Source organism: Hyla sarda, chromosome 1, assembly GCF_029499605.1.
Source record: "Hyla sarda isolate aHylSar1 chromosome 1, aHylSar1.hap1, whole genome shotgun sequence".
NCBI lineage: Eukaryota > Metazoa > Chordata > Amphibia > Anura > Hylidae > Hyla > Hyla sarda.
The window spans coordinates 421,865,607-421,880,043 of NC_079189.1; the positions used below are offsets into that span (position 1 = coordinate 421,865,607).

General features: G+C 44.9%; 1 protein-coding gene and 1 long non-coding RNA gene across 2 annotated transcripts in view; one reads left to right on the top strand and one right to left on the bottom strand.

Annotated features, from left to right (window-relative positions):
- SEZ6L (seizure related 6 homolog like) overlaps positions 1-14,437 on the top strand; it is a 447,519-nt gene that overhangs the window by 340,567 nt on the left and 92,515 nt on the right. The window contains exons 5-6 of the mRNA XM_056529133.1: positions 8,910-9,102; positions 13,659-13,844. Coding sequence (XP_056385108.1) covers positions 8,910-9,102; positions 13,659-13,844 — 379 coding nt within the window. The remainder of the gene's footprint in view (positions 1-8,909; positions 9,103-13,658; positions 13,845-14,437) is intronic.
- Positions 6,832-12,689, bottom strand: LOC130281669 (uncharacterized). The gene is made up of 3 exons (XR_008846074.1): positions 12,580-12,689; positions 11,747-11,821; positions 6,832-7,275 (listed from the first exon to the last, which is right to left on the bottom strand). It is a non-coding gene; the product is annotated as an uncharacterized LOC130281669 (long non-coding RNA).

A 14,437-nucleotide genomic window follows, 5' to 3' on the forward strand; every position in this document is an offset into this window, starting at 1 on the left:
CCAGTAGTGGCTTAGAACCGGTCCACTAGCACGGTCCACGCCAATCCCTCTCTGGCACAGAGGATCCACTACCTGGAAGCCGAATCGTGACAGTAGATCCGGCCATGGATCCCGCTGAGGTGCCGCTGCCAAGTCTCGCTGATCTTCCCACGGTGGTCGCTCAGCAATCGCAGCAGATTGCCCAACAAGGACAGCAGCTGTCGCAGTTGACCGCCATGTTACAGCAAATTCTGCCTCTGCTACAGCAGCAACCATCTCCTCCGCCAGCTCCTGCACCTCCTCCGCAGCGAGTGGCCGCTCCTAACCTCCGCTTGTCCCTGCCGGACAAATTTGATGGGGACTCCAGACTCTGCCGTGGATTTTTGTCTCAGTGTTCCCTGCATATGGAGATGTTGTCAGACTTGTTTCCTACTGAACGGTCTAAGGTGGCATTCGTAGTAAGTCTTCTTTCAGGAAAGGCCTTGTCTTGGGCCACACCGCTCTGGGACCGCAATGATCCTGCCACAGCCACAGTCCAGTCCTTCTTTGCTGAAGTCCGAAGTGTCTTTGAGGAACCTGCCCGAGCCTCTTCTGCTGAGACTGCCTTGCTGAACCTGGTCCAGGGTAATTCTTCCGTTGGCGAGTACGCCATACAATTCCGTACTTTTGCTTCTGAAATATCCTGGAATAATGAGGCTCTCTGCGCAACCTTTAAAAAAGGCCTATCCAGTCGCATCAAGGATGTGCTGGCCGCACGAGAGATTCCTGCCAACCTCCAAGAACTCATCCATTTGGCTACCCGCATTGACATGCGTTTTTCTGAGCGACACCAAGAGCTCCGCCAGGAAAAAGACTTAGATCTCTGGGCACCTCTCCCACAGCATCCTTTGCAGTCTTCGCCTGGGCCTCCCGCCGAGGAGGCCATGCAAGTGGATCGGTCTCGCCTGACCCAGGAAGAGAGGAATCGCCGTAGAGAAGAAAATCTCTGTCTGTACTGTGCCAGTACTGAGCATTTCTTGGTGGATTGCCCTATCCGTCCTCCACGCCTGGGAAACGCACGCACGCACCCAGCTCACGTGGGTGTGGCATCTTTTGCTTCTAAGTCTTCTTCTCCACGTCTCACGGTGCCCGTGCGGATTTCCTCTACAGCCAACTCCTCCATCTCAGCCGTGGCCTGCTTGGACTCTGGTGCCTCCGGGAATTTTATGTTGGAGTCCTTTGTTAATAGATTCAGCATCCCGGTGACCCGTCTCGTTAAACCGCTCTACATTTCCGCGGTCAACGGAGCCAGATTGGACTGCACCGTGCGTTACCGCACAGAACCCCTCCTGATGTCTATCGGACCCCACCACGAAAGGATTGAGTTCTTCATTCTCCCCAACTGTACCTCTGAGGTCCTCCTCGGTCTGCCTTGGCTCCGGCTTCATTCCCCCACCATTGATTGGACCACCGGGGAGATCAGGAACTGGGACTCTGCCTGCCACAGGAAGTGTCTCTCCCCCCCTCCCAGTCCCATCAGGCAAGCCTCTGTGCCTCCCCATGGCCCCCGTCCTGGTGTCACACTGCCCCGTGCCAGGCCTCGCCCTCTGCCCTCCCTCCCCATTCCCACTCCTGCTGTACTGCCTGCCGTTGAGGAAACCCTCCATTCTTTCCCGGTGTCCTCATCCCAGGGGAGGCAGTTACCGGACAAAGAGAAGGGGAGACCTAAGGAGGGGGGTACTGTTACGCCTAGCGCTCCGGGTCCCCGCTCCTCCCCGGAGCGCTCACGGCGTCTTTCTCCCTGCAGCGCCCCGGTCAGTCCCGCTGACCGGGAGCGCTGCACTGTTTTGGCCGTTGGGGATGCGATTCGCACAGCGGGACGCGCCCGCTCGCGAATCGCATCCCAGGTCACTTACCCGTCCCGGTCCCCTGCTGTCATGTGCTGGCGCGCGCGGCTCCGCTCTCTAGGGCGCGCGCGCGCCAGCTCTCTGAGACTTAAAGGGCCAGTGCACCAATGATTGGTGCCTGGCCCAATTAGCTTAATTGGCTCCCACCTGCTCCCTGCCTTTATCTAGTCTCCTCCCTTGCACTCCCTTGCCGGATCTTGTTGCCTTGTGCCAGTGAAAGCGTTTAGTGTGTCCTAAGCCTGTGTACCTGAACTTCTGCTACCCATCCTGACTACGAACCTTGCCGCCTGCCCCCGACCTTCTGCTACGTCTGACCTTGCTTCTGCCTACTCCCTTGTACCGCGCCTATCTTCAGCAGCCAGAGAGGTGAGCCGTTGCTAGTGGATACGACCTGGTCACTACCGCCGCAGCAAGACCATCCCGCTTTGCGGCGGGCTCTGGTGAAAACCAGTAGTGGCTTAGAACCGGTCCACTAGCACGGTCCACGCCAATCCCTCTCTGGCACAGAGGATCCACTACCTGGAAGCCGAATCGTGACAATTGGTGCCTGGCCCAATTAGCTTAATTGGCTCCCACCTGCTCCCAGACTATATCTGCTCACTGCCCCTGCACTCCCTTGCCGGATCTTGTTGCCTTGTGCCAGTGAAAGCGTTTAGTGTGTCCAAAGCCTGTGTTACCTGAACCCTTGCTATCCATCTTGACTACGAACCTTGCCGCCTGCCCCCGACCTTCTGCTACGTCTGACCTTGCCTCTGCCTAGTCCTTCTGTCCCACGCCTTCTCAGCAGTCAGCGAGGTTGAGCCGTTGCTAGTGGATACGACCTGGTTGCTACTGCCGCAGCAAGACCATCCCGCTTTGCGGCGGGCTCTGGTGAAAACCAGTAGCCTCTTAGAACCGGTCCACCAGCACGGTCCACGCCAATCCCTCGCTGACACAGCGGATCCACAACCTGTGAGCCAAATCGTGACAGTAGATCCGGCCATGGATCCCGCTGAGGTGCCGCTGCCAAGTCTCGCTGACCTTCCCACGGTGGTCGCTCAGCAATCGCAGCAGATTGCCCAACAAGGACAGCAGCTGTCGCAGTTGACCGCCATGTTACAACAACTTCTGCCTCTGCTACAGCAGCAACCATCTCCTCCGCCAGCTCCTGCACCTCCTCCGCAGCGAGTGGCCGCTCCTAGCCTCCGCTTGTCCCTGCCGGACAAATTTGATGGGGACTCTAAACTCCGCCGTGGATTTTTGTCTTAGTGTTCCCTGCATATGGAGATGTTGTCGGACTTGTTTCCTACAGAACGGTCTAAGGTGGCGTTCGTAGTAAGCCTTCTTTCAGGAAAGGCCTTGTCTTGGGCCACACCGCTCTGGGACCGCAATGATCCTGCCACAGCCACAGTCCAGTCCTTCTTCGCTGAAGTCCGGAGTGTCTTCGAGGAGCCAGCCCGAGCTTCTTCTGCCGAGACTGCCCTGTTGAACCTGGTCCAGGGTAATTCTTCAGTGGGCGAGTACGCCATCCAATTTCGTACTCTTGCTTCCGAGTTATCATGGAATAACGAGGCTCTCTGCGCGACCTTTAAAAAAGGCCTATCCAGTCGCATCAAGGATGTGCTGGCCGCACGAGAGATTCCTGCCAACCTGCAAGAACTCATCCATTTGGCCACCCGCATTGACATGCGTTTTTCTGAGCGACACCAAGAGCTCCGCCAGGAAAAAGACTTAGATCTCTGGGCACCTCTCCCACAGTATCCGTTGCAATCTACGCCTGGGCCTCCCGCCGAGGAGGCCATGCAAGTGGATCGGTCTCGCCTGACCCAGGAAGAGAGGAATCGCCGTAGGGAAGAAAATCTCTGTCTTTACTGTGCCAGTACCGAGCATTTCTTGGTGGATTGCCCTATCCGTCCTCCACGTCTGGGAAACGCACGCACGCACCCAGCTCACGTGGGTGTGGCATCTCTTGGTTCTAAGTCTGCTTCTCCACGTCTCACGGTGCCCGTGCGGATTTCTCCTTCAGCCTACTCCTCCCTCTCAGCCATGGCCTGCTTGGACTCTGGTGCCTCTGGGAATTTTATTTTGGAGTCGTTTGTGAATAAATTCCGCATCCCGGTGACCCGTCTCGTCAAGCCGCTCTACATTTCCGCGGTCAACGGAGTAAGATTGGATTGCACCGTGCGTTACCGCACAGAACCCCTCCTGATGTGTATTGGACCCCACCACGAAAGGATTGAGTTATTCGTCCTTCCCAACTGTACCTCTGAGGTCCTCCTCGGTCTGCCATGGCTCCGGCTTCATTCTCCCACCCTTGATTGGACCACCGGGGAGATCAAGAACTGGGACTCTGCCTGCCATAGGAAGTGCCTCTCCCCCCCTCCCAGTCCCGTCAGGCAAACCTCAGTGCCTCCTCATGGCCCCCGTCCTGGTGTCACACTGCCCCGTGCCAGGCTTCGCCCTCTGCCCTCCCTCCCCATTCCCACTCCTGCTGTACTGCCTGCCGTTGAGGAAACCCTCCATTCTTTCCCGGTGTCCTCATCCCAGGGGAGGCAGTTACCGGACAAAGAAAAGGGGAGACCTAAGGGGGGGGGTACTGTTACGCCTAGCGCTCCGTGTCCCCGCTCCTCCCCGGAGTGCTCACGGCGTCTCTCTCCCCGCAGCGCCCCGGTCGGTCCCGCTGACCGGGAGCGCTGCACTGTCATGGCCGTCGGGGATGCGATTCGCACAGCGGGACGCGCCCGCTCGCGAATCGCATCCCAGGTCACTTACCCGTCCCGGTCCCCTGCTGTCATGTGCTGGCGCGCGCGGCTCCGCTCTCTAGGGCGCGCGCGCGCCAGCTCTCTGAGACTTAAAGGGCCAGTGCACCAATGATTGGTGCCTGGCCCAATTAGCTTAATTGGCTCCCACCTGCTCCCAGACTATATCTGCTCACTGCCCCTGCACTCCCTTGCCGGATCTTGTTGCCTTGTGCCAGTGAAAGCGTTTAGTGTGTCCAAAGCCTGTGTTACCTGAACCCTTGCTATCCATCTTGACTACGAACCTTGCCGCCTGCCCCCGACCTTCTGCTACGTCTGACCTTGCCTCTGCCTAGTCCTTCTGTCCCACGCCTTCTCAGCAGTCAGCGAGGTTGAGCCGTTGCTAGTGGATACGACCTGGTTGCTACTGCCGCAGCAAGACCATCCCGCTTTGCGGCGGGCTCTGGTGAAAACCAGTAGCCTCTTAGAACCGGTCCACCAGCACGGTCCACACCAATCCCTCGCTGACACAGCGGATCCACAACCTGTGAGCCAAATCGTGACAACTTCTTTTATGTTTCTCATTCTTTTTGCATATACTTCTGGTTTTGGTGCAAAAACTGCAGTGGCAGTTTTAAAAAAAAAAATGCCATATAAATAACCTGTGAGGGAACCTAGCCTTAGAATTATTGTATGAAATCATCAGGTCTGTTAAAAGACTAGACTATAAGGGGCAAGAAATGATGTCATTTTATCGAGAGATGCCACTGCATAAGTGCCGCCAGGTTATATGGCATGGACTGTGACAGGTCAAAGGCTGTTTACCTTTTAACTTAGGCTTGTCATGATAGTCATGATATAGATATTTACAGTCATTATTAATAGTTTTACGTAAATTCACCTACAAAGTAACCTATTGTATCACAAAGGTTGTTGATAAAAAGAAACCCAGAATTGCCTTCCAATTTCCTGAACTGACAGCATTTTCCAAAAACAATATTAATGCAGCACAGTTTAGTTATGGGAAATGTATAAAATACCGCTGTTAGCTGACAACTGACAAATGCAAACACAACAGAAAAGAAAGAAAACAATAAACTAGGAAATAACTCAATAACATTTATGACAAAACTCCCACTGTGTAGGAGGTTATTTTTTTTTTTATATCGTTGTTATATATACTTCCCTAGTTTATCGAAAATATTTTCTGCTAGAATAGGCTTGTAAATTGTGTTTTCAAAACATTATATGTAAACGCTTTATCAAGCTCTGTATAAATGTTATTTTTATGATGATGCAGTGTGTAGTCACAGGTGAATGAGAAAGCCTTTGGTGATGGATTGGAAAAGACCATAATACAGTTTTAAAGGGGTACTCCGGTGAAAACCTTTTTTCTTTTAAATCAACTGGTGGCAGAAAGTTAAACATATTTGTAAATTACTTCTATTAAAAATCTTAATCCTTCCTGTACTTATTAGCTGCTGAATACTACAGAGGAAATTATTTTCTTTTTGGAATGCTCTCTGATGACATCACGAGCACAGTTCTCTCTGCTGACGTCATTATAATAATAACACTTTATTTATTGTTGTCCTTAGTGGGATTTGAACCCAAGTCCCCAGCACTGCAAGGCAGCAGTGCTAACCACTGAGCCACCATGCTGCCCTTAGCATACATTTGCTATGCATGGTTGCTAAAATGGACAGAGATGTCAGCAGAGAGCACTGTGCTCGTGATGTCATCAGTGTTCCAAAAAGAAAGGAATTTCCTCTGTAGCATTCAGCAGCTAATAAGTACTGGAAGGATTAAGATTTTTTAATAGAAGTAATTTACAAATATGTTTAACTTTCTGGCACCAGTTGATTGAAAAAAAGGTTTTCACTGGAGTACCCCTTTAAGGGAATGTATGACCAGAAAATAACCTATTGTTTAAATTACATTTTATAAAAATAAAAATAAATTAAAGGGGTAGCCCAGGGGAAAAAAAGAATCTCTATGCCTGGGAAAGGAGTAAAAATAATAATAATGTGACTTTGATGCAAGAACCACCATGCTTAGCCAACCATTGACTGAGTTGGGACACCACCATGGCCACTTGTATTTGTAACAAAACCTGTCCCCAGCCACCACCTGGTGAAGTGCCACCCTAGGTATGGGCCTTATTGGCTTAGTTAAAGATACAGAGCTGCTGTTCTCATGTCCAAGCACCTGCTGTAAAGCAGATATCAAGAATTATTATAGCAGCACTTGATAGCACAACTTGCTATCCATATTATCATGTAAAGAAAACTAAATAAAAAATAAAATAAAGTCCACATAAAATAAAAATAAGATAATAAATCAGTTTTAATGCCAGATGGATTTCTGGTTGAATGTAGTAAAACTCAGTTTTGTTATATGTGCATTGAGCAATTCAGTGTCCTAACTAATTTATAAAATTATTATTATTTTTTTGTATGTGATATTCCTACTTTTTACTTTTGACACATTTTACATCTAGATGAGAACTTCCTCTAGCTTGCTGCAGATGAGAAGAATGAACTCGATTCTCTTGATGATAATTGAATGAGATTTCATGTCATTCTAATGAGGTTTTCTTGGAGAACTGTTATAATGGTTCTTTGGTCTTTTCATTAGGACCCAGTTTCCACTTGACTGATTCAGTGATAGAAAATGCCACTGTAGGTACTTATCTGAATGATAATAATAAATGATAAATTGCAAAAAGTACGTTTTCAAAATAATAAGAGCATAATATATAATTGTGACATTATCTTGTATGTGAGGAAACATAAGTATGTTTAAGATACATTGCCAATTTGTATAATGCATACTGAACAAACGTGTATAGATAGTCAAGTATTAAAGTTCTATGGGGGAGATTTATCTAAACCCGTCCAGAGGAAAAGTTGCTGAGTTGCCCATAGCAACCAATCAGATCGCTTCTTTCATTTTTGAAAAGGCCTGTGCAAAATGAAAGAAACAATCTGATTGGTTGCTATGGGCAACTCAGCAACTTTTCCTCTGGGCAGGTTTTGATAAATCTCATCCTATATGATGATAAAGGTCAATACATGGACACAGGACACTAATAAAAAATAATATTTTTAGGAATCCAATATGACGTAGGAATTAGATTTCTGAGTTCATATTTAGGCTTATTATATTCTTCAGAGTGGAGAATGGTCTTTTTTATTTCGCTGTCAGGTTCCCACTTGAAACTCTTTTCTTCTTGAAAGGTGACCTGTGAAGACCCCAGCACCTGCATTTTAAAGTCAATACAATAGTTGTGCTTACTGCACAACCAACCCAGGTGAGCAAGTAACATTTTGCTCACTGGTATTTGCCCTTTTCCCATCTACTATGCTTGTTTTTTGTTTTTCAATTTGTGCAGACAAGGAGGGAACACTGTGGCTACAGATTTTATTTTTTTTATGATGGATCGATCTAAAGTACTTCTCCTTTGTGACGACCCCAACTAGGCATCTTAGGTCCCAACACTCCTAAGACCACGTTTACATGGCAGAAAATTTGCCTATCTGCATGAATTCTGCATTGGTTTGGTTCGGTGCAGAATTCTGCAGCTATTACACACATGCAGAATCGGTGTGTAATTCGTGCACAATCCATACAGAAATTTCCGTATGGATTCCGCATGATTCCGCATGTCAGTAAAAAGATAGATTTGAACAGTGATAGTATGTGCGGATTCTACACGGAATCTGCATGCATTCTGCATGCATTCCGTGTAAATTCTGTGCAATTTCGGCAGAAAGTCAGCCCCATTGAGTTTAATGGGATTCAGCAGCTGAAGTCTGGAAAAAATAAGACCGGACTTGTTTCCAGAAATTCTGCTGTGTGAATTACATTGCGAAATCCCATTAAAGTTAATTGGCAATAAATTAAGGTGCGGAATTTCTGCTGTGTGAACGCGGCCTGAGGCTATGTTGACACGCCAGAAATTCTGCATGGAATTTTGCATGGAATTCCACATGAAAATTCTGCATGAATTTATAGCCAATACACTTGGGATTTCGCTGTCCCATTTACACTGCAGGAATTCCATTGAAGTGAATGGGCAATTGATTTCTGCAAAATTTTAATGCAGAATTCCTTGCAGAATTTCTGCCATCTAAATTTCTGCCATTGATATCAACATTAAAAATAATGTTGATATCAATGCCCAATTATACTTTGCTTTACTTTTAATAACATGTTTGGTTCAATGGATATTAGTTCCTGGAAAGTGGTAAAATCCTATGTGCAGCTATTGTGTGTTTGATTGTTACACCTCAAAGCACATGTTGAAAATGTTTTCTTATCTTAGGTTAAAAGTGTAAACCTATCTGAAGGAGAGCACCTTTCTATTCGAGGTATAAGTGAGGAGGGTCTTGTGGTCTTGGCAAATGAAACTCTTCTGGTTGAAGGTCAAGTGATCCGAAGCCCAACCAATAGCCTCTCAGTTTACTTCAAAACATTCCAAGATGATACAATCGGAACCTTTCAGCTGCATTATCAAAGTAAGTGTTTTAAAGCATTTGGATATCGTGTAGAACTATAGAATTTCCATAGTATTTGCTATAAATGTGATATGTAGAGTTTTTAGTTTTTTTTTTAGTTTTTTTTTTGATGACTAAAGTAGACTTTAATGACAAAAGCTTTGTATCGACTCCCTTCTTTCCCCTCTTCTTCACCCTCTTCTCTTCTCCCTATTGTTGGTGGGGCCCAGTCTATTAGATCTTAATGGTATAACCTATACATATACCCTTTTAAATAATAGAGACAGCAGTTTAAAAGCTTTGAAGACTCCTAACAGCCACTTCATATTTACAGTATCAATAGAAACCCAATCTATAGAGTTCCATTGCATTCTGAGCTCACGCAGTTAATTTAAAATATTGATTGGCTAACAAAATGCTGATGTGACTAGTGTACAAAGAAACAAATATCAAAGAAAATGCTGTTTCTAGATGACTGCATTAATTCTCTATATAAAGATGTATAGTGAGCTTAGCTATTTTTTTAAAGCCTTCAAGAAGCGAAAGCATTTTGTTTTGAAAAGACGAACCATCTGTGTATATTCATTTCCCATGTGTTAGTTTTGTTTGATTAGATGAAAGATGAATTTTTGTCCTTAGAGTGAATCACGTAAAAAAATGTCGTTTAAGATGTAAGCGTTCTTTAGAGAACATAACAAAGATACTGTATATTTGGAAAATATGCCAAAAAAACAGATTCTTGTTCTGTGTACATCTGTATATACTGCATATATCACAAAATGATGCTGTGCTTCTGCTTAAGTAGAACCAGAGGAGATTCCAGACAGAAAAGGCTGGCTTCACGTATTAGACAAAAGATGGTCAAAACCAATGGTTTCGACAGGATTGTTTATCTAATGTGTAGATGGTAGAAAGGAAAGAGCATACATGTAACACACCCAATCATTTGTGCTATTCAGCCATGCCAAGCGTGCATGTTTATGGGGAAGTTGAGAGACATAACTATCAGCAAAATGAGCAAATTTCCCAATTTAATGCAATACTTTGATCATAAAAATAAAATGCTTGCAAGCTTGGAATGTAGTGCAGATATATTGATTTTGCATTAGCATCACTATAAATTGCCACTTGTTATAACTAATCATGACTTTTTGACCAGAGTTTTTGTCCACGTAATCTCTGAAACAGGACCCAGGATCTGAGTGAGGAACTCATGCAGTAGTCAGCATGCACTTCATAAATTTCTATGGGGGCACCGAAGAGTAGCATTCGGGCATCTCCGGCGCTCCCATAGAAATGAATAGAACATGTGCTCCTCACTGGGAGCTGAGATCCCATTCCGGAGATCGCGAGGGTCCCAGCGTTTGGACCCCGATCAGCTACTTATCCCCTATCCTATGGGGATACGTAAATTTTGGCTGGGCAACCCCTTTAATTCAGTAGTGAAAACCATTTTTATAAATGGTGGCCACAACAAACATGAAAAAAGCTAATAACTGTAAATATACACTGAAAGGCCATTTTCTGAGGGATTTTATTAAAGCCATTATAAGAGGAGCCTTCCTGATAATAGCATAAAAAGAAGCAATTGCTGTGTATTCTTTACCTCAATAACATAATTAAAGCTTAAAACCAGGGCCTTAAAACTGGGACTTAAAGGGGTATTCCAGGAAAAAACTTTTATATATATATATATATATATATATATGTATATATATATATATATATATATATATATATATATATATATATATATATCGACTGGCTCCAGAAGGTTAAACAGATTTGTAAATTAAACGTGTGAGAGAGCATAGAAAATGAGCGGCACTCACCACAACCAGCTAGCGACAACTTCTTTATTTCTTAGACGTGCAGTTAGGACATACTGGTGCAGGGAGACAGGAACGCTGGGGAATCCGGCTGACTGGTCACAGCCGTATCGTGCTTCCGCACTTCGTCAGACGTCTGATGAAGTGCGGAAGCACGATACGGCTGTGACCAGTCAGCCGGATTCCCCAGCGTTCCTGTCTCCCTGCACCAGTATGTCCTAATTGCACGTCTAAGAAATAAAGAAGTTGTCGCTAGCTGTTTGTGGTGAGTGCCGCTCATTTTCTATGCTCTCTCACACGTTTGATTTATGATTCTGTCCCGGCCGAGCACCCCACCAGCAGCGACATACATGCACACCTGTTTTACCAAGAGCGATCACTAGGCTGCACGGCTGGCTGTGCCGAATGCTGTTTCTCACTGCAAGCAGATTTGTAAATTACTTGTATTAAAAAATCTTAATCCTTTCAGTACTTATGAGCTTCTGAAGTTAAGGTTGTTCTTATCTGTCTAAGTCCTCTCTGATGACACCTGTCTTGGGAAACGCCCAGTTTAGAAGCAAATCCCCATAGCATACCTCTTCTAAACTGGGTGTTTCCCGAGACAGGTATCATCAGAGAGCAATTAGACTTAACTTCAGAAGCTCATAAGTGCTGAAAGGATTAAGATTTTTTAATAGAAGTAATTTACAAATCTGTTTAACTTTCTGGAGCCAGTTGATATATATATATATAAAAAAAAAGTTTTTCCCTGGAATACCCCTTTAAAGAGGACATGTGATCACTCAAAAATGAGTTGCAGTAACCAGTAGATAGTTTAGGGGCTGCTGATCACATACCTGTTTACATCAGAATGATCGGCCCAATGTTATAAGGCTTTGTAGTCCCCTTTGACTGATTCAGTGAATCTAGAACTTCAAAGAAGCACACAATGAAAAAAGTATTAATCCAAAATACATTAAAATTTGATGCAAAATCAATATATAAAACAGTCATACAAAACAGAACAGACAATAAAAAATGGTGGAAACTGTATCACAGACGCAGGCACTGCTTTTAGTAAGTAAACATGGCGTCTATAATAAATATATAATGGAAGTAGCAGAACTGCAAAAATAAATACTGTGTGTGTGACAAATACAAGAGAAGCTAATGTGCATAGAACTAATGCATCATGTGCCAAATGACATGAATAGAACAAATGAACATCTAACACTATACATGTATGCTTACAACACAGCAGCACCTGACCCCAACGCAGTTTCATCATACAGTCTTCATCAGGGGGTGTGCAGTAAAAAGGGAGTGGTTCAGTGAATCTGTCAGAAGAGTGGGACTTCATTTTCATATGAGTTGAGTTCTGTGCAGTCACTGTATGGGGGTATGCATATTTAAGGAAGGGAGCATGGCCTCACACAGAGAGCAAGATCTCCTTGACCCCATACAGTCACTACACAAAACTCTGCCATTATAAAAATAATGTCTTACCCATCTGACAGATTCACTGACTCAATTCCCTATAACTCATTTTTTTCAGAGTGACCACAGGTCCTCTTTAAGAAAAGAAACATTCAGTTAATTGAATTTATATAAAAAGCTGCACTAACTCCAGTCACCAATTTACAGTTCCTAATAACTTTCACAAATATACAAGTAAAGGTTGATTCTACACATTTATAGGGGGAGGTATTTGGCAATGCATAGTAGATTTCCTGTTCCATAGTCATCTAGAAGCACACAGCCACTTTATAACTGGAAATATGAGATTTATCAAAACCAGTGCAGAGGCATATTTGTCCAGTTGCTAATAGCAACCAATCAGATCGCTTCTTTCATTTTGCAGAGGCCTTGTTAAGAATGTAAGAAGCAAGCTGATTGGTTGCTATGGGCAACTGGGCAACTTTGCCTCTGCACAGGTTTTGATAAATCTCCCCCTGTGACAGTACCTATCTGTAAGAGACTTACCTCGAACTGGCGTTGCAGGGTTGCCATGGCTACCAGTCTTACAATATGGAGCACTGGTTAGCCTATTTGTGGGACAGAACACCAATCTAATCAGAGCTCTGGCTCAGATTCCAATCCTGATGTTTGGCAGTGATTTAAAACAGACACATACATAGGGTAAGTGCATGTGAGGCAAGTAATCTCCGGCCTTCTGTATACAGCATTCTGCTTGTGGATTTGCTTTTCCGGTTTCTGATTTTTAGACTGTGGCCTTGCTTGCAGATTTTGTGTATACTTGCTCTCCTGGCCTCTAACCACTGGACTGCAAACTCATTTAACCCCTTGCCTACTAATTGTGACATTACAGGCTCTCCTGGATTTCTAAACCCCAGCTAGTCAACCATCCTGTAATAATCCCAGGTTACCCAGGTTTGTTTGCGTTCAGTATTCAGTCATTCCGCAGACACTGCAAACAAAACTCAAGTCCCTGGCTGCCAAGTCCATCCGTTCTTGCAGCAGGCACTGGTAAAGTCACAGTTGTAACCTTGGATTTTGCCAAATAAAGTGGCATTGGATATTGATAGTTGCTTCAAGTTCCTCTGGCCGCCATTTTACCCAAATCCATAGTGTATCATTACGTGGTAATCTTTTCTAATGGTCCTTTAACTGTACTATCCCCCTAAAATAGAAGAATGTTGTGTCAGTTTTAACAGTACAGCTGCCCAAAAAAATTTATTTGAATACAATAGGTGGTGAATTATCTAAAAATTTAATACAACATATATTTGTTTTGCATATTTTTTGTAGTTTTTATGTTAAGCTGCAGTTTTCCTCGAAGACCAGATTACGGTGAAGTTACTGTCATGAATCTACATGCTGGAGGAACAGCCCATTTTCATTGTAATATGGGATACGAGTTGGAAGGGTCAAGAAATCTGACTTGCATCAATGCTTCAAAACCACGATGGAGCGATAAAGAGCCTGTCTGTATAGGTATGTTCTTACCTAAAGGTGTTTTTATTGGGATTATATATATATATATATATATATATATATATATATATATTGCTAAATAGTAATTGTGAATATGGCAGTACCATGTACCTCAGTATCATTAAAGGAAATCATGAATACTAGGCAAACCTGGGCAGATGCAACAGCCTAGTCACTTAGAGATTCCCGCAGAGATCCGGGTAAATATGCTTTACACTTGTTAATGTCACGTATGGGCATGGAAGAGTGAAGCCCTGAACTCACCCACTCCCACTTGCCCTGACTACTTGCGTACCCGCCCTAGGCGACGAGCCCACAACCACGGTGACAGTCCTTGCCTGAATAAGTGCAGGGAGTAAAACATCAACAAAATAAACTTACAATACAGATGGAGGACGGGACACTGTATAGAATCACACACACTAACAGAAATAATTACTAAACACACACACACAATAGGTCACAGTCCACCAGCCGCGTCAGTACCAAGAGATAACAGGTAAGCCAAATCGCAGAAACAGGAGAGGAGTCAGAGAGCGGAGCCAATGAGTCAAATATGACAGAAATACAACATACAGTACAAACGCTAGCTA